This window comes from Oncorhynchus keta, chromosome 30 (genome assembly GCF_023373465.1).
Source record: "Oncorhynchus keta strain PuntledgeMale-10-30-2019 chromosome 30, Oket_V2, whole genome shotgun sequence".
Classification (NCBI taxonomy): domain Eukaryota; kingdom Metazoa; phylum Chordata; class Actinopteri; order Salmoniformes; family Salmonidae; genus Oncorhynchus; species Oncorhynchus keta.
In genome coordinates, this window is record NC_068450.1 from 16,251,475 (window position 1) to 16,274,757 (window position 23,283).

The 23,283-nt window shown below is 43.3% G+C and overlaps 1 protein-coding gene across 1 annotated transcript in view; it reads right to left on the reverse strand.

The window, feature by feature from the left end:
- Nucleotides 1-3,652: 3,652 nt before the first annotated feature.
- LOC118379203 (SH3 domain and tetratricopeptide repeat-containing protein 2-like) overlaps nucleotides 3,653-23,283 on the reverse strand; it is a gene marked incomplete at its 5' end in the record, with an annotated part of 70,295 nt that continues 50,664 nt past the window's right edge. The window contains 15 exons of the mRNA XM_052486991.1: nucleotides 3,653-4,111; nucleotides 4,195-5,273; nucleotides 5,357-5,688; nucleotides 5,772-7,182; nucleotides 7,349-9,755; nucleotides 9,922-10,170; nucleotides 10,254-10,585; nucleotides 10,669-11,082; nucleotides 11,166-12,466; nucleotides 13,626-13,822; nucleotides 14,045-14,195; nucleotides 14,627-14,749; nucleotides 16,673-16,823; nucleotides 18,259-18,436; nucleotides 19,346-19,512. Coding sequence (XP_052342951.1) covers nucleotides 11,079-11,082; nucleotides 11,166-12,466; nucleotides 13,626-13,822; nucleotides 14,045-14,195; nucleotides 14,627-14,749; nucleotides 16,673-16,823; nucleotides 18,259-18,436; nucleotides 19,346-19,512 — 2,272 coding nt within the window. The remainder of the gene's footprint in view (nucleotides 4,112-4,194; nucleotides 5,274-5,356; nucleotides 5,689-5,771; nucleotides 7,183-7,348; nucleotides 9,756-9,921; nucleotides 10,171-10,253; nucleotides 10,586-10,668; nucleotides 11,083-11,165; nucleotides 12,467-13,625; nucleotides 13,823-14,044; nucleotides 14,196-14,626; nucleotides 14,750-16,672; nucleotides 16,824-18,258; nucleotides 18,437-19,345; nucleotides 19,513-23,283) is intronic.

The following is a 23,283-nucleotide window of genomic DNA, read 5'->3' on the forward strand; positions in this document are numbered from 1 at the left end:
AAATCTCCGACTTCCGACTTTAGTGCATTCAACACAACTGGGTACTCTGAAATCTCTGACTTCCGACTTTAGTGCATTCAACACAACTGGGTACTCTGAAAAAAAACAGCACCAGCTGGAAGAAATAGTTTGGAATGTTCATCAACTCGGAATTCCAAGTCGGACACTGGCATCGTTCTAGAGCTCCGACTTTCCCAACGGGGAGATCAATGAAATCAATTTTGACCCTGTTTTTTTTCCAGAATTCTCAGTTGTCTTGAAAGCACCATTAGTCCATCATGGAAGAGAAAAGGAGAAAAGCTTGCAAACATTTAAAAACAATATGCTACTTTTATCTATAAAATGTCTTGCACAACTACCTACATTTGTTGTTATCACTTTATTCATTTGTTCTGGGATTCCATCCTGTAAACGTAATTTGCCTGATGAAGAGCGAATAGAGAAGGAGAGTTTCATTTAAACAAGCACATTTTTTGATCCACTTTCCTTCTCCTTGCCGCCTCTCCTCGAAAGCCTTTTAGACCAGAGAGGCCAGAAGATGCAGGAGTTGAGCAAAGCTCATATTAATCCTCCTTAAAGGCCCTATTAAAGGCCCTATTCAAATATCTGAAAGTTATATGAGGAAAATTATAACCTTGTAATCTGAATATTTTCCTTGGTACCCCAACTTCCTAGTTAATTACAGTTACACGATTAAGTTAGATTAATCACGTAATAACAATTACCGAGAACTTTTGATAAAAATGAATCTTCAGTATAATGATGCGAGTGTTGTGTTCCACCTGGCCAACTTGCCACCATTCAGCAGCGTCTTTTACTCATCACAACCTCGCATCTCCACAATAAGAGTGGAAGCCTTTTCTGTTCACATAGTTGAACTTGTTTGGGGGCCGTGCTTTTATGGTGATGTGGGTGCCATCTATCCATTCATATTTGGGAACCCATTGATGTCTAATACAGTATTTCATCCATTATTAACTAGTCTTAATACAGTATGTCATCCATTAATAACTATTCTTATACAATGTCATCCATTATTAACTAGTCTTAATACAGTATGTCATCCATTAATAACTAGTCTTATACAGTATGTAATCTATTAATAACTAGTCTAATACAGTATGTCACCCATTAATAACTAGTCGTAATGCAGTATGTCATCCATTAATAACTACGCCAATACAGTATGTCATCCATTAATAACTAGTCGTAATACAGTATGTCATCCATTAATAACTACGCCAATACAGTATGTCATCCATTAATAACTACGCCAATACAGTATGTCATCCAGTATTGACTAGTCTTAATACAGTATGTCACCCATTAATAACTAGGCGTAATACAGTATGTCATCCATTATTGACTAGTCTTAATACAGTATGTCATCCATTAATAACTAGTCTTATACAATGTCATCCATTATTAACTAGTCTTAATACAGTATGTCATCCATCAATAACTAGTGGTAATACAGTATTTCATCCATTAATAACTAGTGTTATACAGTATGTCATCCATTATTAACCAGTTGTAATATGGTATGTCATCCATGATTAACTAGTCGTAATACAGTATGTCATCCATTAATAACTAGTCTAATACAGTATGTCATCCATTAATAACTAGTCTAATAGAGTATGTCATCCATTAATAACTATTATTAACTAGTCGTAATACAGTATGTCATCCATTAATAACTAGTCTAATACAGTATGTCATCCATTAATAACTATTATTAACTAGTCGTAATACAGTATGTCATCCATTAATAACTAGTCTAATACAGTATGTCATCCATTAATAACTAGTCTAATACAGTATGTCATCCATTAATAACTAGTCTAATAGAGTATGTCATCCATTAATAACTATTATTAACTAGTCGTAATACAGTATGTCATCCATTAATAACTAGTCTAATAGAGTATGTCATCCATTAATAACTATTATTAACTAGTCGTAATACAGTATGTCATCCATTAATAACTAGTCTAATACAGTATGTCATCCATTAATAACTAGTCTAATACAGTATGTCATCCATTAATAACTAGTCTAATAGAGTATGTCATCCATTAATAACTATTATTTACTAGTCGTAATACAGTATGTCATCCATTAATAACTAGTCTAATACAGTATGTCATCCATTAATAACTAGTCTAATACATTGTATTACATAATATTGTTTTAACACACTGGTGCATGTAATCTCCCGGTAGTATTGTTTTAACACACTGGTGCATGTAATCTCCTGGTAGTATTGTTTTAACACACTGGTGCATGTAATCTCCTGGTAGTATTGTTTTAACACACTGGTGCATGTAATCTCCCGGTAGTATTGTTTTAACACACTGGTGCATGTAATCTCCCGGTAGTATTGTTTTAACACACTGGTGCATGTAATCTCCCGGTAGTATTGTTTTAACACACTGGTGCATGTCATCTCCTGGTAGTATTGTTTTAACACACTGGTGCATGTAATCTCCCGGTAGTATTGTTTTAACACACTGGTGCATGTCATCTCCTGGTAGTATTGTTTTAACACACTGGTGCATGTAATCTCCCGGTAGTATTGTTTTAACACACTGGTGCATGTAATCTCCCGGTAGTATTGTTTTAACACACTGGTGCATGTAATCTCCTGGTAGTATTGTTTTAACACACTGGTACATGTAATCTCCCGGTAGTATTGTTTTAACACACTGGTGCATGTAATCTCCCGGTAGTATTGTTTTAACACACTGGTGCATGTAATCTCCTGGTAGTATTGTTTTAACACACTGGTACATGTAATCTCCCGGTAGTATTGTTTTAACACACTGGTGCATGTCATCTCCCGGTAGTATTGTTTTAACACACTGGTGCATGTAATCTCCCGGTAGTATTGTTTTAACACACTGGTGCATGTCATCTCCCGGTAGTATTGTTTTAACACACTGGTGCATGTAATCTCCCGGTAGTATTGTTTTAACACACTGGTGCATGTAATCTCCCGGTAGTATTGTTTTAACACACTGGTGCATGTCATCTCCCGGTAGCATTGTTTTAACACACTGGTGCATGTCATCTCCCGGTAGTATTGTTTTAACACACTGGTGCATGTAATCTCCTGGTAGTATTGTTTTAACACACTGGTGCATGTCATCTCCCGGTAGTATTGTTTTAACACACTGGTGCATGTCATCTCCCGGTAGTATTGTTTTAACACACTGGTGCATGTCATCTCCCGGTAGTATTGTTTTAAGGAATCCCAGTGCTGTGCGTTAAGTCCGCCTGTTGGTTGCAAATGATCCATTGGTTTATAGCATTTAAAATGTCCAACTGATCGCTGCCTGCCTACTCTCCACCACCGTGGATAGTTTGTGGATTTATAAGAGGAGCACTATCCAGCAGGTGTGGCCGAACAGTATTTGAAATTGTCCATAAAAAAAATGGAGGATATTTTCCTAATATCTTTATTCATTTAATATTTCTGTGACAACATGGCCTGATATGCTGAAGTGTACTATGTATTGGCCAGTGAAAAACAAACTATTTAGAAATATTGAATAGATGAAATGATCTGTTTGTTATTTTGAGTTTGTACAGTATGTTAGTGTTCGTTGCCAAATCCTTACAACTGAATAATACAAAACAAACACTAAGCTCAAGTCATACATAACTTTAATTCAGTTATAAAAACTACATATTTACAAAAGCTTGATAAACCTCTGTAATATACAGAGTATGTAAACTACAGAAAAGTTATGCATTCATAATTACATACAGACATAATATTAATGTTAAAAAAACACACTGTCATTGCTACAGTAGACCATAGTAAAGATGGCCGACATCTTTGTCTGTGTGATGTCTGTAGGACTGATACTATCTTTATGGAGAGTGTCTGTGAGGGTGTGAACAGATCTATCATCATCCTGCTCAGTCTGTGGCTGAACAACGTCTGTCTGTCTTTCTAACGTTACTGTTTGCACAATCAACATCAACAACATGTCCCCGTGTCTGCTGTATTTGTGGGTTACCTCTGTGTCTGTCTTTGAAATTAGTCTATGTCTGTATCTGTGTATGTGTGACTGCTGTCTGTAGGGCTGTATTTGTGGGTTACCTCTGTGTCTGTCTTTGAAATGAGTCTATGTCTGTATCTGTGTATGTGTGACTGCTGTCTGTAGGGCTGTATTTGTGGGTTACCTCTGTGTCTGTCTTTGAAATTAGTCTATGTCTGTATCTGTGTATGTGTGACTGCTGTCTGTAGGGCTGTATTTGTGGGTTACCTCTGTGTCTGTCTTTGAAATTAGTCTATGTCTGTATCTGTGTATGTGTGACTGCTGTCTGTAGGGCTGTATTTGTGGGTTACCTCTGTGTCTGTCTTTGAAATTAGTCTATGTCTGTATCTGTGTATGTGTGACTGCTGTCTGTAGGGCTGTATTTGTGGGTTACCTCTGTGTCTGTCTTTGAAATTAGTCTATGTCTGTATCTGTGTATGTGTGACTGCTGTCTGTAGGGCTGTATTTGTGGGTTACCTCTGTGTCTGTCTTTGAAATTAGTCTATGTCTGTATCTGTGTATGTGTGACTGCTGTCTGTAGGGCTGTATTTGTGGGTTACCTCTGTGTCTGTCTTTGAAATTAGTCTATGTCTGTATCTGTGTATGTGTGACTGCTGTCTGTAGGGCTGTCTTTGTGGGTTACCTCTGTGTCTGTCTTTGAAATTAGTCTATGTCTGTATCTGTGTATGTGTGACTGCTGTCTGTAGGGCTGTATTTGTGGGTTACCTCTGTGTCTGTCTTTGAAATTAGTCTATGTCTGTATCTGTGTATGTGTGACTGCTGTCTGTAGGGCTGTATTTGTGGGTTACCTCTGTGTCTGTCTTTGAAATTAGTCTATGTCTGTATCTGTGTATGTGTGACTGCTGTCTGTAGGGCTGTATTTGTGGGTTACCTCTGTGTCTGTCTTTGAAATTAGTCTATGTCTGTATCTGTGTATGTGTGACTGCTGTCTGTAGGGCTGTATTTGTGGGTTACCTCTGTGTCTGTCTTTGAAATTAGTCTATGTCTGTATCTGTGTATGTGTGACTGCTGTCTGTAGGGCTGTCTTTGTGGGTTACCTCTGTGTCTGTCTTTGAGAGGAGTCTATGTCTGTATCTGTGTATGTGTGACTGCTGTCTGTAGGGCTGTATTTGTGGGTTACCTCTGTGTCTGTCTTTGAAATTAGTCTATGTCTGTATCTGTGTATGTGTGACTGCTGTCTGTAGGGCTGTCTTTGTGGGTTACCTCTGTGTCTGTCTTTGAGAGGAGTCTATGTCTGTATCTGTGTATGTGTGACTGCTGTCTGTAGGGCTGTATTTGTGGGTTACCTCTGTGTCTGTCTTTGAGAGGAGTCTATGTCTGTATCTGTGTATGTGTGACTGCTGTCTGTAGGGCTGTCTTTGTGGGTTACCTCTGTGTCTGTCTTTGAGAGGAGTCTATGTCTGTATCTGTGTATGTGTGACTGCTGTCTGTAGGGCTGTATTTGTGGGTTACCTCTGTGTCTGTCTTTGAAATTAGTCTATGTCTGTATCTGTGTATGTGTGACTGCTGTCTGTAGGGCTGTCTTTGTGGGTTACCTCTGTGTCTGTCTTTGAGAGGAGTCTATGTCTGTATCTGTGTATGTGTGACTGCTGTCTGTAGGGCTGTATTTGTGGGTTACCTCTGTGTCTGTCTTTGAAATTAGTCTATGTCTGTATCTGTGTATGTGTGACTGCTGTCTGTAGGGCTGTATTTGTGGGTTACCTCTGTGTCTGTCTTTGAGAGGAGTCTATGTCTGTATCTGTGTATGTGTGACTGCTGTCTGTAGGGCTGTATTTGTGGGTTACCTCTGTGTCTGTCTTTGAAATTAGTCTATGTCTGTATCTGTGTATGTGTGACTGCTGTCTGTAGGGCTGTCTTTGTGGGTTACCTCTGTGTCTGTCTTTGAGAGGAGTCTATGTCTGTATCTGTGTATGTGTGACTGCTGTCTGTAGGGCTGTATTTGTGGGTTACCTCTGTGTCTGTCTTTGAAATTAGTCTATGTCTGTATCTGTGTATGTGTGACTGCTGTCTGTAGGGCTGTCTTTGTGGGTTACCTCTGTGTCTGTCTTTGAGAGGAGTCTATGTCTGTATCTGTGTATGTGTGACTGCTGTCTGTAGGGCTGTATTTGTGGGTTACCTCTGTGTCTGTCTTTGAAATTAGTCTATGTCTGTATCTGTGTATGTGTGACTGCTGTCTGTAGGGCTGTCTTTGTGGGTTACCTCTGTGTCTGTCTTTGAGAGGAGTCTATGTCTGTATCTGTGTATGTGTGACTGCTGTCTGTAGGGCTGTATTTGTGGGTTACCTCTGTGTCTGTCTTTGAAATTAGTCTATGTCTGTATCTGTGTATGTGTGACTGCTGTCTGTAGGGCTGTCTTTGTGGGTTACCTCTGTGTCTGTCTTTGAGAGGAGTCTATGTCTGTATCTGTGTATGTGTGACTGCTGTCTGTAGGGCTGTCTTTGTGGGTTACCTCTGTGTCTGTCTTTGAGAGGAGTCTATGTCTGTATCTGTGTATGTGTGACTGCTGTCTGTAGGGCTGTATTTGTGGGTTACCTCTGTGTCTGTCTTTGAAATTAGTCTATGTCTGTATCTGTGTATGTGTGACTGCTGTCTGTAGGGCTGTCTTTGTGGGTTACCTCTGTGTCTGTCTTTGAGAGGAGTCTATGTCTGTATCTGTGTATGTGTGACTGCTGTCTGTAGGGCTGTATTTGTGGGTTACCTCTGTGTCTGTCTTTGAAATTAGTCTATGTCTGTATCTGTGTATGTGTGACTGCTGTCTGTAGGGCTGTATTTGTGGGTTACCTCTGTGTCTGTCTTTGAAATTAGTCTATGTCTGTATCTGTGTATGTGTGACTGCTGTCTGTAGGGCTGTATTTGTGGGTTACCTCTGTGTCTGTCTTTGAAATTAGTCTATGTCTGTATCTGTGTATGTGTGACTGCTGTCTGTAGGGCTGTCTTTGTGGGTTACCTCTGTGTCTGTCTTTGAGAGGAGTCTATGTCTGTATCTGTGTATGTGTGACTGCTGTCTGTAGGGCTGTATTTGTGGGTTACCTCTGTGTCTGTCTTTGAAATTAGTCTATGTCTGTATCTGTGTATGTGTGACTGCTGTCTGTAGGGCTGTCTTTGTGGGTTACCTCTGTGTCTGTCTTTGAGAGGAGTCTATGTCTGTATCTGTGTATGTGTGACTGCTGTCTGTAGGGCTGTATTTGTGGGTTACCTCTGTGTCTGTCTTTGAGAGGAGTCTATGTCTGTATCTGTGTATGTGTGACTGCTGTCTGTAGGGCTGTCTTTGTGGGTTACCTCTGTGTCTGTCTTTGAGAGGAGTCTATGTCTGTATCTGTGTATGTGTGACTGCTGTCTGTAGGGCTGTATTTGTGGGTTACCTCTGTGTCTGTCTTTGAAATTAGTCTATGTCTGTATCTGTGTATGTGTGACTGCTGTCTGTAGGGCTGTCTTTGTGGGTTACCTCTGTGTCTGTCTTTGAGAGGAGTCTATGTCTGTATCTGTGTATGTGTGACTGCTGTCTGTAGGGCTGTATTTGTGGGTTACCTCTGTGTCTGTCTTTGAAATTAGTCTATGTCTGTATCTGTGTATGTGTGACTGCTGTCTGTAGGGCTGTATTTGTGGGTTACCTCTGTGTCTGTCTTTGAAATTAGTCTATGTCTGTATCTGTGTATGTGTGACTGCTGTCTGTAGGGCTGTATTTGTGGGTTACCTCTGTGTCTGTCTTTGAAATTAGTCTATGTCTGTATCTGTGTATGTGTGACTGCTGTCTGTAGGGCTGTCTTTGTGGGTTACCTCTGTGTCTGTCTTTGAAATTAGTCTATGTCTGTATCTGTGTATGTGTGACTGCTGTCTGTAGGGCTGTATTTGTGGGTTACCTCTGTGTCTGTCTTTGAAATTAGTCTATGTCTGTATCTGTGTATGTGTGACTGCTGTCTGTAGGGCTGTCTTTGTGGGTTACCTCTGTGTCTGTCTTTGAAATTAGTCTATGTCTGTATCTGTGTATGTGTGACTGCTGTCTGTAGGGCTGTATTTGTGGGTTACCTCTGTGTCTGTCTTTGAAATTAGTCTATGTCTGTATCTGTGTATGTGTGACTGCTGTCTGTAGGGCTGTCTTTGTGGGTTACCTCTGTGTCTGTCTTTGAAATTAGTCTATGTCTGTATCTGTGTATGTGTGACTGCTGTCTGTAGGGCTGTATTTGTGGGTTACCTCTGTGTCTGTCTTTGAAATTAGTCTATGTCTGTATCTGTGTATGTGTGACTGCTGTCTGTAGGGCTGTCTTTGTGGGTTACCTCTGTGTCTGTCTTTGAAATTAGTCTATGTCTGTATCTGTGTATGTGTGACTGCTGTCTGTAGGGCTGTCTTTGTGGGTTACCTCTGTGTCTGTCTTTGAAATTAGTCTATGTCTGTATCTGTGTATGTGTGACTGCTGTCTGTAGGGCTGTATTTGTGGGTTACCTCTGTGTCTGTCTTTGAAATTAGTCTATGTCTGTATCTGTGTATGTGTGACTGCTGTCTGTAGGGCTGTATTTGTGGGTTACCTCTGTGTCTGTCTTTGAAATTAGTCTATGTCTGTATCTGTGTATGTGTGACTGCTGTCTGTAGGGCTGTATTTGTGGGTTACCTCTGTGTCTGTCTTTGAAATTAGTCTATGTCTGTATCTGTGTATGTGTGACTGCTGTCTGTAGGGCTGTATTTGTGGGTTACCTCTGTGTCTGTCTTTGAAATTAGTCTATGTCTGTATCTGTGTATGTGTGACTGCTGTCTGTAGGGCTGTCTTTGTGGGTTACCTCTGTGTCTGTCTTTGAAATTAGTCTATGTCTGTATCTGTGTATGTGTGACTGCTGTCTGTAGGGCTGTATTTGTGGGTTACCTCTGTGTCTGTCTTTGAAATTAGTCTATGTCTGTATCTGTGTATGTGTGACTGCTGTCTGTAGGGCTGTATTTGTGGGTTACCTCTGTGTCTGTCTTTGAAATTAGTCTATGTCTGTATCTGTGTATGTGTGACTGCTGTCTGTAGGGCTGTCTTTGTGGGTTACCTCTGTGTCTGTCTTTGAAATTAGTCTATGTCTGTATCTGTGTATGTGTGACTGCTGTCTGTAGGGCTGTATTTGTGGGTTACCTCTGTGTCTGTCTTTGAAATTAGTCTATGTCTGTATCTGTGTATGTGTGACTGCTGTCTGTAGGGCTGTCTTTGTGGGTTACCTCTGTGTCTGTCTTTGAAATTAGTCTATGTCTGTATCTGTGTATGTGTGACTGCTGTCTGTAGGGCTGTATTTGTGGGTTACCTCTGTGTCTGTCTTTGAAATTAGTCTATGTCTGTATCTGTGTATGTGTGACTGCTGTCTGTAGGGCTGTCTTTGTGGGTTACCTCTGTGTCTGTCTTTGAAATTAGTCTATGTCTGTATCTGTGTATGTGTGACTGCTGTCTGTAGGGCTGTATTTGTGGGTTACCTCTGTGTCTGTCTTTGAAATTAGTCTATGTCTGTATCTGTGTATGTGTGACTGCTGTCTGTAGGGCTGTCTTTGTGGGTTACCTCTGTGTCTGTCTTTGAAATTAGTCTATGTCTGTATCTGTGTATGTGTGACTGCTGTCTGTAGGGCTGTATTTGTGGGTTACCTCTGTGTCTGTCTTTGAAATTAGTCTATGTCTGTATCTGTGTATGTGTGACTGCTGTCTGTAGGGCTGTCTTTGTGACTTACCTCTGTGTCTGTCTTTGAAATGAGTCTATGTCTGTATCTGTGTATGTGTGACTGCTGTCTGTAGGGCTGTCTTTGTGGGTTACCTCTGTGTCTGTCTTTGAAATGAGTCTATGTCTGTATCTGTGTATGTGTGACTGCTGTCTGTAGGGCTGTCTTTGTGGGTTACCTCTGTGTCTGTCTTTGAAATGAGTCTATGTCTGTATCTGTGTATGTGTGACTGCTGTCTGTAGGGCTGTCTTTGTGGGTTACCTCTGTGTCTGTCTTTGAAATTAGTCTATGTCTGTATCTGTGTATGTGTGACTGCTGTCTGTAGGGCTGTATTTGTGGGTTACCTCTGTGTCTGTCTTTGAAATTAGTCTATGTCTGTATCTGTGTATGTGTGACTGCTGTCTGTAGGGCTGTCTTTGTGACTTACCTCTGTGTCTGTCTTTGAAATGAGTCTATGTCTGTATCTGTGTATGTGTGACTGCTGTCTGTAGGGCTGTCTTTGTGGGTTACCTCTGTGTCTGTCTTTGAAATGAGTCTATGTCTGTATCTGTGTATGTGTGACTGCTGTCTGTAGGGCTGTCTTTGTGGGTTACCTCTGTGTCTGTCTTTGAAATTAGTCTATGTCTGTATCTGTGTATGTGTGACTGCTGTCTGTAGGGCTGTATTTGTGGGTTACCTCTGTGTCTGTCTTTGAAATTAGTCTATGTCTGTATCTGTGTATGTGTGACTGCTGTCTGTAGGGCTGTATTTGTGGGTTACCTCTGTGTCTGTCTTTGAAATTAGTCTATGTCTGTATCTGTGTATGTGTGACTGCTGTCTGCAGGGCTGTATTTGTGGGTTACCTCTGTGTCTGTCTTTGAAATTAGTCTATGTCTGTATCTGTGTATGTGTGACTGCTGTCTGTAGGGCTGTCTTTGTGGGTTACCTCTGTGTCTGTCTTTGAAATTAGTCTATGTCTGTATCTGTGTATGTGTGACTGCTGTCTGTAGGGCTGTCTTTGTGACTTACCTCTGTGTCTGTCTTTGAAATGAGTCCATGTCTGTATCTGTGTATGTGTGACTGCTGTCTGCAGGGCTGTCTTTGTGGGTTACCTCTGTGTCTGTCTTTGAAATTAGTCTATGTCTGTATCTGTGTATGTGTGACTGCTGTCTGTGGGCTGTCTTTGTGAGTTACCTCTGTGTCTGTCTTTGAAATGAGTCTATGTCTGTATCTGTGTATGTGTGACTGCTGTCTGTAGGGCTGTCTTTGTGACTTACCTCTGTGTCTGTCTTTGAAATGAGTCCATGTCTGTATCTGTGTATGTGTGACTGCTGTCTGCAGGGCTGTCTTTGTGGGTTACCTCTGTGTCTGTCTTTGAGAGGAGTCTATGTCTGTATCTGTGTATGTGTGACTGCTGTCTGTAAGGCTGTCTTTGTGGGTTACCTCTGTGTCTGTCTTTGAAACGATTCTATGTCTGTATCTGTGTCTGTGTGACTGCTGTCTGTAGGGCTGTCTTTGTAGGGTGTGTCTGTATCTGTGTCTGTGGCCGTTGAGTCGCTATGTTTGATGCATGTTTCTGTTGGCATAGTCTCAGTGTTGTTTGGGTCACAAGGTATTCTGTCTATACTGCCAATGTCCTCTGTTATTGTAGTGTCTACAAATGCACTGCTTGTTGTTGTATAGTCATTCTGTGTGTGTTCAACGTCTGCTTGACAAGGGCTTGTGTCTGTAGTGTCAGTGTCTTGGTCTATGTGAGTAGCCCATGGGAGGATCTTGTCTGGATTTGAGTTACTGGTGTCTCTGTCTACTTTAAACACATCAGAATCGGCTTCATGGCTATCTGCATTTGTGTGACTGCTATCCTTACAGTTAGCATCTTTGGAATTTGCTTCTGCAACGATAGAGTCACCACATCCAGTCTCAGTCTCTGCTTCTCTCTTTTTGGTAACTGGATGCCGTTTCTCTGTAGTGTCTGGGTATCCTATCTCTGTCTCTCCCCTCTCCGTGTCTCCAAGTACTGTGTGTTGTCCCTCTGTGTCTCCCCTCTCCATGTCTCCAAGTCCTGTGTGTTGTCCCTCTGTGTCTCTCCCCTCCATGTCCTGTAGTCCAGCAGGCTCCAAACTCAGGCTCTGTGTACTGTCCATGTCAATAGCCTCTTTGGGGATAGTATCTGTATGCTCACTGCATCCAGTCTCTGACTCGGTCTCCTCCATGACTGTGTTTCTCGTATCCAGGTCTGTATCACATGTTACTACTCCTCTCCCCTCTGTCTCTTCTCTTCCCTCTGTCTCTGTCTCTCCTCTCCCCTCCGTCTCTTCTCTTGTCTCTGTCTCTCCTCTCCCCTCCGTCTCTTCTCTTTTCTCTGTCTCTGCTCTCCCCTCTGTCTCTTCTCTTCCCTCTGTCTCTGTCTCTCCTCTCCCCTCCATCTCTCCTCTGCCCTCCATCTCTTCTCTTCCCTCTGTCTCTTCTCTTCCCTCTGTCTCTGTCTCTCCTTTGCCCTCCATCTCTCCTCTCCACTCCTCTGTCTCTCCTTCCCTCCCATCCATCTCTTCCAGCCCAGAGAGTTCCCTCCTCAGGCTCTGTGCTCTTTCCCTGTAAACCTGGCAGAGCAGTGGGTCTGGCATATGGTTGGCATGGATCTCTGCCAGCTTCATGTAGACCACATACAGCGCCTGTGGGTTGGCACGGTCCTCCAGGGCAGCAGCTAGAGCCAGCTGGAAGTAGCCCACCGAGTCATAGGCATCCTGGGGAGAAGGAGGGTGGAGGAGAGGATGGAGGGGGGGTGGAGATATGGGGGAGAGGAGGAGGACAGAGTTGTTGGGAATAATTGGCCTTTTAGGTAATGTATTCATTAATAGCTTTAAAGGGTTTGTTACTATCTATCAGTGGTGTAAAGTACTTAAGTAAAAATACTTTAATGTCCTACTTAAGTCGTTTTTGGAGTATCTGTACTTTACTATTTATATTTTTGACAACTTTTACTTTTACTTCACTACATTCCTAAAGAAAATCTTTTTACTCCATACATTTTCCCTGACACCCAAAAGTACTCGTTATTTTTTGAATGCTTAGCAGTACAGGAAAATGGTATAATTCAAGCACTTATCAAGAGAACATCCCTGCTTTGTCACGCCCTGATCTGTTTCACCTGTTCTCGTGATTGTCTCCACCCCCTCCAGGTGTCCCTTATATTCCCCAGTGTATTTATCCCTGTGTTTCCTGTCTCTCTGTGCCAGTTCGTCTTGTATGTTTCCAAGTCAGCTAGCGTTTTTCCCATTCTCCTGCTTTTTGCATTCTCCTTTTTCTAGTCCTCCTGGTTTTGACCCTTGCCTGTTTAGGCCTGCCTTGACCACGAGCCTGTCTGCCACTCTATACCTCCTGGACTCTGATCTGGTTTTGACCCTTTTGCCTGTCCACGACCCTTCTCTTGCCTACCCCTTTGGATTAATAAACATTGTAAGACTCCAACCATCTGCCTCCTGTGTCTGCATGTGGGTCTCGCCTTGTGCCTTGATATGCTTATCCCTACTGACTTTGATTTGGAGGACTCACTAAACATACATGCTTAATTTGTAAATTATGTCTGAGTGTTGTAGTGTGCCCCTCCTGACTATCTGTAAATAAAAAAAACAAGAAAATCATTAGATTTTCACTCAAGTAGTATTTTACTGGGTGACTTTCACTTTTACTTGAGTAATTCTCCGTTAAGGTATCTCTACTTTTACTCAAGAATAACAATTGGGTACTTTTTCAACCACTGCTATCTCTCTCTCCCTGTTCTCTGTCCCCCTCTCTCTCACATGCTGTAGTGCTATTAAACTGGAAAGCCTATACAGATTAATGAACTACCCGATAGTAAAGACAATCAGCAGTACTTCTGCCCTCCAGAGCCGGAGCCTTTACCTTTAGTTTGTGCAGGGTCAGGTCCCCCAGCCTGCAGTAGAGCTTGGTGTAGTATCTAGCCTCCAGGGGGTGCTGCAGTACAGCAGGGCTGAGAGACAGAGACTTGAGGTAGTAGTTCTCTGTCATCTCATACTGCTCCAGACTGTAGTACACTGTAGCCAGACGGTGGTACGCTGCGCGCTCGTTCACACACACACCTGGAGGACAATAACATCGCAGGATGGTTATCTACATGAATGGAATGAACAGATTCAAACCAAGATTGGTAGTCCTGGTTATAGGAAGCAGACAAGTAGCTGGAAGCTGAAGGGTTGCTGCTTCAAATCCCGGTCCAGGTAATAAAAGTGCCCCTCCCTCCCTACATCCCTCCCTCCCTCCCCACCTCCCTCCCTCCCTCCCCACCTCCCTCCTTACATTACCTGTTTTGGTACTGATCTGTACAGCCAGAATGGCGTACTGTAGAGCCTCTTCATACTCTTCCTGGGTCATCAGTAGTTCAGTCAGTTTACTCAGCAGTCTGAACTCTGAGTGGACGTCATGGATGCTCCGAGCAAACGGGAGACTGCCGTCCTAAAACAAGAGCAGAGAACCACTGGTGTTATTTTTTTTAACCTTTATTTAACCAGGCAAGTCAGTTAATTAAGAACAAATTCTTCTTTTCAATGACGGCCTAGGAACAGTGGGTTAACTGCCTGTTCAGGGGCAGAACGACAGATTTGTACCATGTCAGCTCGGGGGTTTGAACTCTAACACTCTAACCACTAGGCTACCCTGCCGCCCCAAATAATGTTATAATGTGTTGCTTTTAACAGGCTCAGGCCATGGTATAAAGCCATTCATTTTCCAAGTGAATTGAAACTATTATACAGTAACTTTGAAATACATGTTACCAATAAGTCATAACAATCTGTAATCTCATGGAGGAGATGGACCCTCCAAAACCTAATCTCCTCCTCTGGTGATCAATAAAGTTCAATTCAATAACATCCCCTCATCCACACCCTGTAGAAGGGCAGTGACGCCAGTCTGTTCCTGTGGCCTTTGAAGAAGATATCTCCTGCCTCCTCGTAGATACTCATGGCGAAGCGAGGGTCATTCATCCTCAGGGCTGTCTTCACCGCTGCCTGCAAGTCAATCAGAATCAATCCATAATCAATACACCACCATATTAATCCAATGCTCTGAGGAAACATCTCGTATGGTATTTACATTTTGGAAAATGCCAAAGTACCAGTACTATAACATGTGCAATATACTTCATTAAACTCTTACCTTCTTGTTTGGCATTTGGATCATGCAACGCAGGATGTTGTAAACAAGGTTTATAGAGAGACAGATATTGCGACATCATATGATAAAACGTGCTATGAAGATGATATGATCCAGTGTGATTATAGGTCAGGCATGGGGAGAAGATGGTTATCACTGTGGTTGTTGACTGATAAGAGTCCATAATGTTCATGTTCATGCAGACACACATAGAGAGACTCATTTACTTCCCTCTTTCTCTCCTCTTCTATCTTTCACTCTCCTCTTTGCCTTCTCTACTTCTTCTCCTCCGTCCCTCCCCCTCTCTCATGGTGGTACAGGTGAATCAGTTCATCTTTGTGGATGAGGTAATAGATCTCTCTCTGTCCCTTTCTCTCTTCCCCCTTTCTTCCCCCTTTCTCTCTTCCCCCTTTCTCTATTCCCCCTTTCTCTATTCCCCCTTTCTCTCTTCCCCTTTTCTCTCTTCCCCCTTTCTCTATTCCCCCTTTATCTCTTCCCCCTTTCTCTATTCCCCCTTTCTCTATTCCCCCTTTCTCTTCCCCCTTTCTCTATTCCCCCTTTCTCTCTTCCCCCTTTCTCTCTTCCCCCTTTCTCTCTTCCCCCTTTCTCTCTTCCCCCTTTCTCTCTTCCCCCTTTCTCTATTCCCCTTTCTCTCTTCCCCCTTTCTCTATTCCCCCTTTCTCTCTTCCCCTTTCTCTCTTCCCCCTTTCTTCCCCCTTTCTCTATTCCCCCTTTATCTCTTCCCCCTTTCTCTATTCCCCCTTTCTCTATTCCCCCTTTCTCTTCCCCCTTTCTCTATTCCCCCTTTCTCTCTTCCCCCTTTCTCTCTTCCCCCTTTCTCTCTTCCCCCTTTCTCTCTTCCCCCTTTCTCTATTCCCCCTTTTCTCTCTTCCCCCTTTCTCTATTCCCCCTTTATCTCTTCCCCCTTTCTCTATTCCCCCTTTCTCTCTTCCCCCTTTCTCTATTCCCCCTTTCTCTCTTCCCCTTTCTCTCTTCCCCTTTCTCTCTTCCCCTTTCTCTCTTCCCCCTTTCTCTATTCCCCCTTTCTCTCTTCCCCTTTCTCTATTCCCCCTTTCTCTCTTCCCCCTTTCTCTCTTCCCCTTTCTTCCCCCTTTCTCTATTCCCCTTTATCTCTTCCCCTTTCTCTATTCCCCTTTCTCTATTCCCCCTTTCTCTTCCCCCTTTCTCTATTCCCCCTTTCTCTCTTCCCCCTTTCTCTCTTCCCCTTTCTCTCTTCCCCTTTCTCTCTTCCCCCTTTCTCTATTCCCCCTTTTCTCTCTTCCCCCTTTCTCTATTCCCCCTTTATCTCTTCCCCCTTTCTCTATTCCCCCTTTCTCTATTCCCCCTTTCTCTATTCCCCTTTCTCTCTTCCCCCTTTCTCTCTTCCCCCTTTCTCTCTTCCCCCTTTCTCTCTTCCCCCTTTCTCTATTCCCCCTTTCTCTCTTCCCCCTTTCTCTATTCCCCCTTTCTCTCTTCCCCCTTTCTCTCTTCCCCCTTTCTTCCCCCTTTCTTCCCCCTTTCTCTATTCCCCCTTTATCTCTTCCCCCTTTCTCTATTCCCCCTTTCTCTATTCCCCCTTTCTCTTCCCCCTTTCTCTATTCCCCTTTCTCTCTTCCCCCTTTCTCTCTTCCCCCTTTCTCTCTTCCCCCTTTCTCTCTTCCCCCTTTCTCTCTTCCCCCTTTCTCTATTCCCCCTTTCTCTCTTCCCCCTTTCTTCCCCCTTTCTTCCCCCTTTCTCTATTCCCCCTTTCTCTATTCTCCCTTTCTCTCTGGACTCACCTGTAGGTACATGTCCGCCAGTTCGTCTTCATGGATGAGGTAGTAGATGCGTCCCACCTGAAGCCAGGTCTCTGACTCTTCCTCTCTCCTCCCCAAGTCAATGGAGATACGCAGACTCTGCTTACTGTAGTCCAGAGACTTCCTTGATGATCTGTTTGAAATGAATAACTTTATTAATCCTCAGACACTGCTTACTGTAGTTCAGAGACTTCCTTGATGATCTCTTTGAAATGAATAACTTTATTAATCCTCAGACACTGCTTACTGTAGTTCAGAGACTTCCTTGATGATCTCTTTGAAATGAATAACTTTATTAATCCTCAGACTCTGCTTACTGTAGTCCAGAGACTTCCTTGATGATCTAATAATATATAATAATATAATAATAATAATATATGCCATTTAGCAGACGCTTTTATCCAAAGCGACTTACAGTCATGTGTGCATACATTCTACGTATGGGTGGTCCCGGGGATCGAACCCACTACCCTGGCGTTACAAGTGCCATGCTCTACCAACTGAGCTACAGAAGGACCACTGATCTCTTTGAAATGAATAACTTTATTCATCCTCAGACACTGCTTACTGTAGTCCAGAGACTTCCTTGATGATCTGTTTGAAATGAATAACTTTATTAATCCTCAGACTCTGCTTACTGTAGTCCAGAGACTTCCTTGATGATCTGTTTGAAATGAATAACTTTATTAATCCTCAGACTCTGCTTACTGTAGTTCAGAGACTTCCTTGATGATCTGTTTGAAATGAATAACTTTATTAATCCTCAGACTCTGCTTACTGTAGTTCAGAGACTTCCTTGATGATCTGTTTGAAATGAATAACTTTATTAATCCTCAGACACTGCTTAGTGTAGTCCAGTGACTACCTCGTAGACCTGAGAATAGCAAAACAGTCATTCACAGTAACTCCCTATCAACAGTGTTGATAGGGAGAGAGGGGGAGATAGAGACACAGCGTGAAAGACAGAGAGAGAGATCAGAATTGAGACAGAGATGTAAACCTACTTCTCAGTATTGAGGGAGAGGTATAGAGACAGTGATATACAAACCTACTTCTCAGTATTGAGGGAGAGGTAGAGAAAGACAGACAGATATACAAACCTATTTCTCAGTATTGAGGGAGAGGTAGAGACAGACAGACAGACAGATATATTAACCTACTTCTCAGTATTGAGGGAGAGGTAGAGACAGACAGACAGACAGACAGATATATTAACCTACTGCTCAGTATTGAGGGAGAGGTAGAGACAGACAGATATATAAACCTACTTCTCAGTATTGAGGGAGAGGTAGAGACATACAGACAGATATATTAACCTACTTCTCAGTATTGAGGGAGAGGTAGAGACAGACAGATATATAAACCTACTTCTCAGTATTGAGGGAGAGGTAGAGACAGACAGACAGATATATTAACCTACTTCTCAGTATTGAGGGAGAGGTAGAGACAGACAGATATATAAACCTACTTCTCAGTATTGAGGGAGAGGTAGAGACAGACAGATATATTAACCTACTTCTCAGTATTGAGGGAGAGGTAGAGAGAGACAGACAGATATATAAACCTACTTCTCAGTATTGAGGGACAGGTAGAGGCTACTGAGGATCTCTAAATATTCTCCCTCTAGTCTCTTGTCCTTCAGGTCCCTGGACACAGACACACAGTGCTCATAGTAGAGGATACTCTGTCCATACAGCAGCACGTCGGCGTAGTGAAGACTCAGGACTTTAGCCACCACCATCTGACCTAGAGAGAGAGAGAGAGGACAGAGGACTGATAGTGGCTACTTTTTATTAACATGCAATAATCGTCATCGGTTGTTGTCTTTCATTGTTTGGTTGAACTAGCATTAATGTTAGGTTTTGGATTAGGGATAGTTATGTTAGGTTTTGGATTAGGGTTAGTTATGTTAGGTTTTGGATTAGGGTTAGTTATGTTAGGTTTTGGATTAGGTGGAGGTTCCTGGCCTGGAGGGTTAGGGTTAAGGTAACGCACTGTGGAGGTTCCTGGCCTGGAGGGTTAGGGTTAAAGTAATTCACTATGGAGGTTCCTGGCCTGGAGGGTTAGGGTTAAGGTAACTCACTATGGAGGTTCCTGGCCTGGAGGGTTAGGGTTAAGGTAACTCACTATGTAGGTTCCTGGCCTGGAGGGTTAGGGTTAAGGTAACTCACTATGGAGGTTCCTGGCCTGGAGGGTTAGGGTTAAGGTAACTCACTATGGAGGTTCCTGGCCTGGAGGGTTAGGGTTAAGGTTACTCACTATGGAGGTTCCTGGCCTGGAGGGTTAGGGTTAAGGTAACTCACTATGGAGGTTCCTGGCCTGGAGGGTTAGGGTTAAGGTAACTCACTATGGAGGTTCCTGGCCTGGAGGGTTAGGGTTAAGGTAACTCACTATGGAGGTTCCTGGCCTGGAGGGTTAGGGTTAAGGTAACTCACTATGTAGGTTCCTGGCGTGGAGGGTTAGGGTTAAGGTAACTCACTATGGAGGTTCCTGGCCTGAAGGGTTAGGGTTAAGGTAACTCACTATGGAGGTTCCTGGCCTGGAGGGTTAGGGTTAAGGTTACTCACTATGGAGGTTCCTGACCTGGAGGGTTGGGGTTAAGGTAACTCACTATGGAGGTTCCTGGCCTGGAGGGTTAGGGTTAAGGTAACTCACTATGGAGGTTCCTGGCCTGGAGGGATATGAGGAGGCCCATCTCAAAACACAGCCTGACGTCCTGGCTCCTCCCCCTGTCCTTGTAGCTCCGCCCCAGCCATAGGTAGGTCTGGACGTGCTCCTCGTCAACGGGACTCTCCCAGATCTCCAGGAACAACCACAGAGACCTGAGGGAAATACAGTAGGAAACAGTTCCACTCACTCAGCAGGTTACAACCATGTAGATATACAGACCAGTCTCACTCAGCAGGTTACAGCCATGTAGATATACAGACCAGTCTCACTCAGCAGGTTACAACCATGTAGATATACAGACCAGTCTCACTCAGCAGGTTACAACCATGTAGATATACAGACCAGTCTCACTCAGCAGGTTACAACCATGTAGATATACAGACCAATCTCACTCAGCAGGTTACAACCATGTAGATATACAGACCAGTCTCACTCAGCAGGTTACAACCATGTAGATATACAGACCAGTCTCACTCAGCAGGTTACAACCATGTAGATATACAGACCAGTCTCACTCAGCAGGTTACAACCATGTAGATATACAGACCAGTCTCACTCAGCAGGTTACAACCATGTAGATATACAGACCAGTCTCACTCAGCAGGTTACAACCATGTAGATATACAGACCAGTCTCACTCAGCAGGTTACAACCATGTAGAGATACAGACCAGTCTCACTCAGCAGGTTACAACCATGTAGATATACAGACCAGTCTCACTCAGCAGGTTACAACCATGTAGATATACAGACCAGTCTCACTCAGCAGGTTACAACCATGTAGATATACAGACCAGTCTCACTCAGCAGGTTACAGCCATGTAGATATACAGACCAGTCTCACTCAGCAGGTTACAACCATGTAGATATACAGACCAGTCTCACTCAGCAGGTTACAACCATGTAGATATACAGACCAGTCTCACTCAGCAGGTTACAACCATGTAGATATACAGACCAGTCTCACTCAGCAGGTTACAACCATGTAGATATACAGACCAGTCTCACTCAGCAGGTTACAACCATGTAGATATACAGACCAGTCTCACTCAGCAGGTTACAACCATGTAGATATACAGACCAGTCTCACTCAGCAGGTTACAGCCATGTAGATATACAGACCAGTCTCACTCAGCAGGTTACAACCATGTAGATATACAGACCAGTCTCACTCAGCAGGTTACAACCATGTAGATATACAGACCAGTCTCACTCAGCAGGTTACAACCATGTAGATATACAGACCAGTCTCACTCAGCAGGTTACAACCATGTAGATATACAGACCAGTCTCACTCAGCAGGTTACAACCATGTAGATATACAGACCAGTCTCACTCAGCAGGTTACAACCATGTAGATATACAGACCAGTCTCACTCAGCAGGTTACAACCATGTAGATATACAGACCAGTCTCACTCAGCAGGTTACAACCATGTAGAGATACAGACCAGTCTCACTCAGCAGGTTACAACCATGTAGATATACAGACCAGTCTCACTCAGCAGGTTACAACCATGTAGATATACAGACCAGTCTCACTCAGCAGGTTACAACCATGTAGAGATACAGACCAGTCTCACTCAGCAGGTTACAACCATGTAGATATACAGACCAGTCTCACTCAGCAGGTTACAACCATGTAGATATACAGACCAGTCTCACTCAGCAGGTTACAACCATGTAGATATACAGACCAGTCTCACTCAGCAGGTTACAACCATGTAGATATACAGACCAGTCCCACTCAGCAGGTTACAACCATGTAGATATACAGACCAGTCTCACTCAGCAGGTTACAACCATGTAGATATACAGACCAGTCTCACTCAGCAGGTTACAACCATGTAGAGATACAGACCAGTCTCACTCAGCAGGTTACAACCATGTAGATATACAGACCCGTCTCACTCAGCAGGTTACAACCATGTAGATATACAGACCAGTCTCACTCAGCAGGTTACAACCATGTAGATATACAGACCAGTCTCACTCAGCAGGTTACAACCATGTAGATATACAGACCAGTCTCACTCAGCAGGTTACAACCATGTAGATATACAGACCAGTCTCACTCAGCAGGTTACAACCATGTAGATATACAGACCAGTCTCACTCAGCAGGTTACAACCATGTAGATATACAGACCAGTCTCACTCAGCAGGTTACAACCATGTAGATATACAGACCAGTCTCACTCAGCAGGTTACAACCATGTAGATATACAGACCCGTCTCACTCAGCAGGTTACAACCATGTAGATATACAGACCAGTCTCACTCAGCAGGTTACAACCATGTAGATATACAGACCAGTCTCACTCAGCAGGTTACAACCATGTAGATATACAGACCAGTCTCACTCAGCAGGTTACAACCATGTAGATATACAGACCAGTCTCACTCAGCAGGTTACAACCATGTAGATATACAGACCAGTCTCACTCAGCAGGTTACAACCATGTAGATATACAGACCAGTCTCACTCAGCAGGTTACAACCATGTAGAGATACAGACCAGTCTCACTCAGCAGGTTACAACCATGTAGATATACAGACCAGTCCCACTCAGCAGGTTACAACCATGTAGATATACAGACCAGTCTCACTCAGCAGGTTACAAGCATGTAGAGATACAGACCAGTCTCACTCAGCAGGTTACAACCATGTAGATATACAGACCAGTCTCACTCAGCAGGTTACAGCCATGTAGATATACAGACCAGTCTCACTCAGCAGGTTACAACCATGTAGATATACAGACCAGTCTCACTCAGCAGGTTACAACCATGTAGATATACAGACCAGTCTCACTCAGCAGGTTACAACCATGTAGATATACAGACCAGTCTCACTCAGCAGGTTACAACCATGTAGATATACAGACCAGTCTCACTCAGCAGGTTACAACCATGTAGATATACAGACCAGTCTCACTCAGCAGGTTACAACCATGTAGATATACAGACCAGTCTCACTCAGCAGGTTACAACCATGTAGATATACAGACCAGTCTCACTCAGCAGGTTACAACCATGTAGAGATACAGACCAGTCTCACTCAGCAGGTTACAACCATGTAGATATACAGACCAGTCTCACTCAGCAGGTTACAACCATGTAGATATACAGACCAGTCTCACTCAGCAGGTTACAACCATGTAGAGATACAGACCAGTCTCACTCAGCAGGTTACAACCATGTAGATATACAGACCAGTCTCACTCAGCAGGTTACAACCATGTAGATATACAGACCAGTCTCACTCAGCAGGTTACAACCATGTAGATATACAGACCAGTCTCACTCAGCAGGTTACAACCATGTAGATATACAGACCAGTCCCACTCAGCAGGTTACAACCATGTAGATATACAGACCAGTCTCACTCAGCAGGTTACAACCATGTAGATATACAGACCAGTCTCACTCAGCAGGTTACAACCATGTAGAGATACAGACCAGTCTCACTCAGCAGGTTACAACCATGTAGATATACAGACCCGTCTCACTCAGCAGGTTACAACCATGTAGATATACAGACCAGTCTCACTCAGCAGGTTACAACCATGTAGATATACAGACCAGTCTCACTCAGCAGGTTACAACCATGTAGATATACAGACCAGTCTCACTCAGCAGGTTACAACCATGTAGATATACAGACCAGTCTCACTCAGCAGGTTACAACCATGTAGATATACAGACCAGTCTCACTCAGCAGGTTACAACCATGTAGATATACAGACCAGTCTCACTCAGCAGGTTACAACCATGTAGATATACAGACCAGTCTCACTCAGCAGGTTACAACCATGTAGATATACAGACCCGTCTCACTCAGCAGGTTACAACCATGTAGATATACAGACCAGTCTCACTCAGCAGGTTACAACCATGTAGATATACAGACCAGTCTCACTCAGC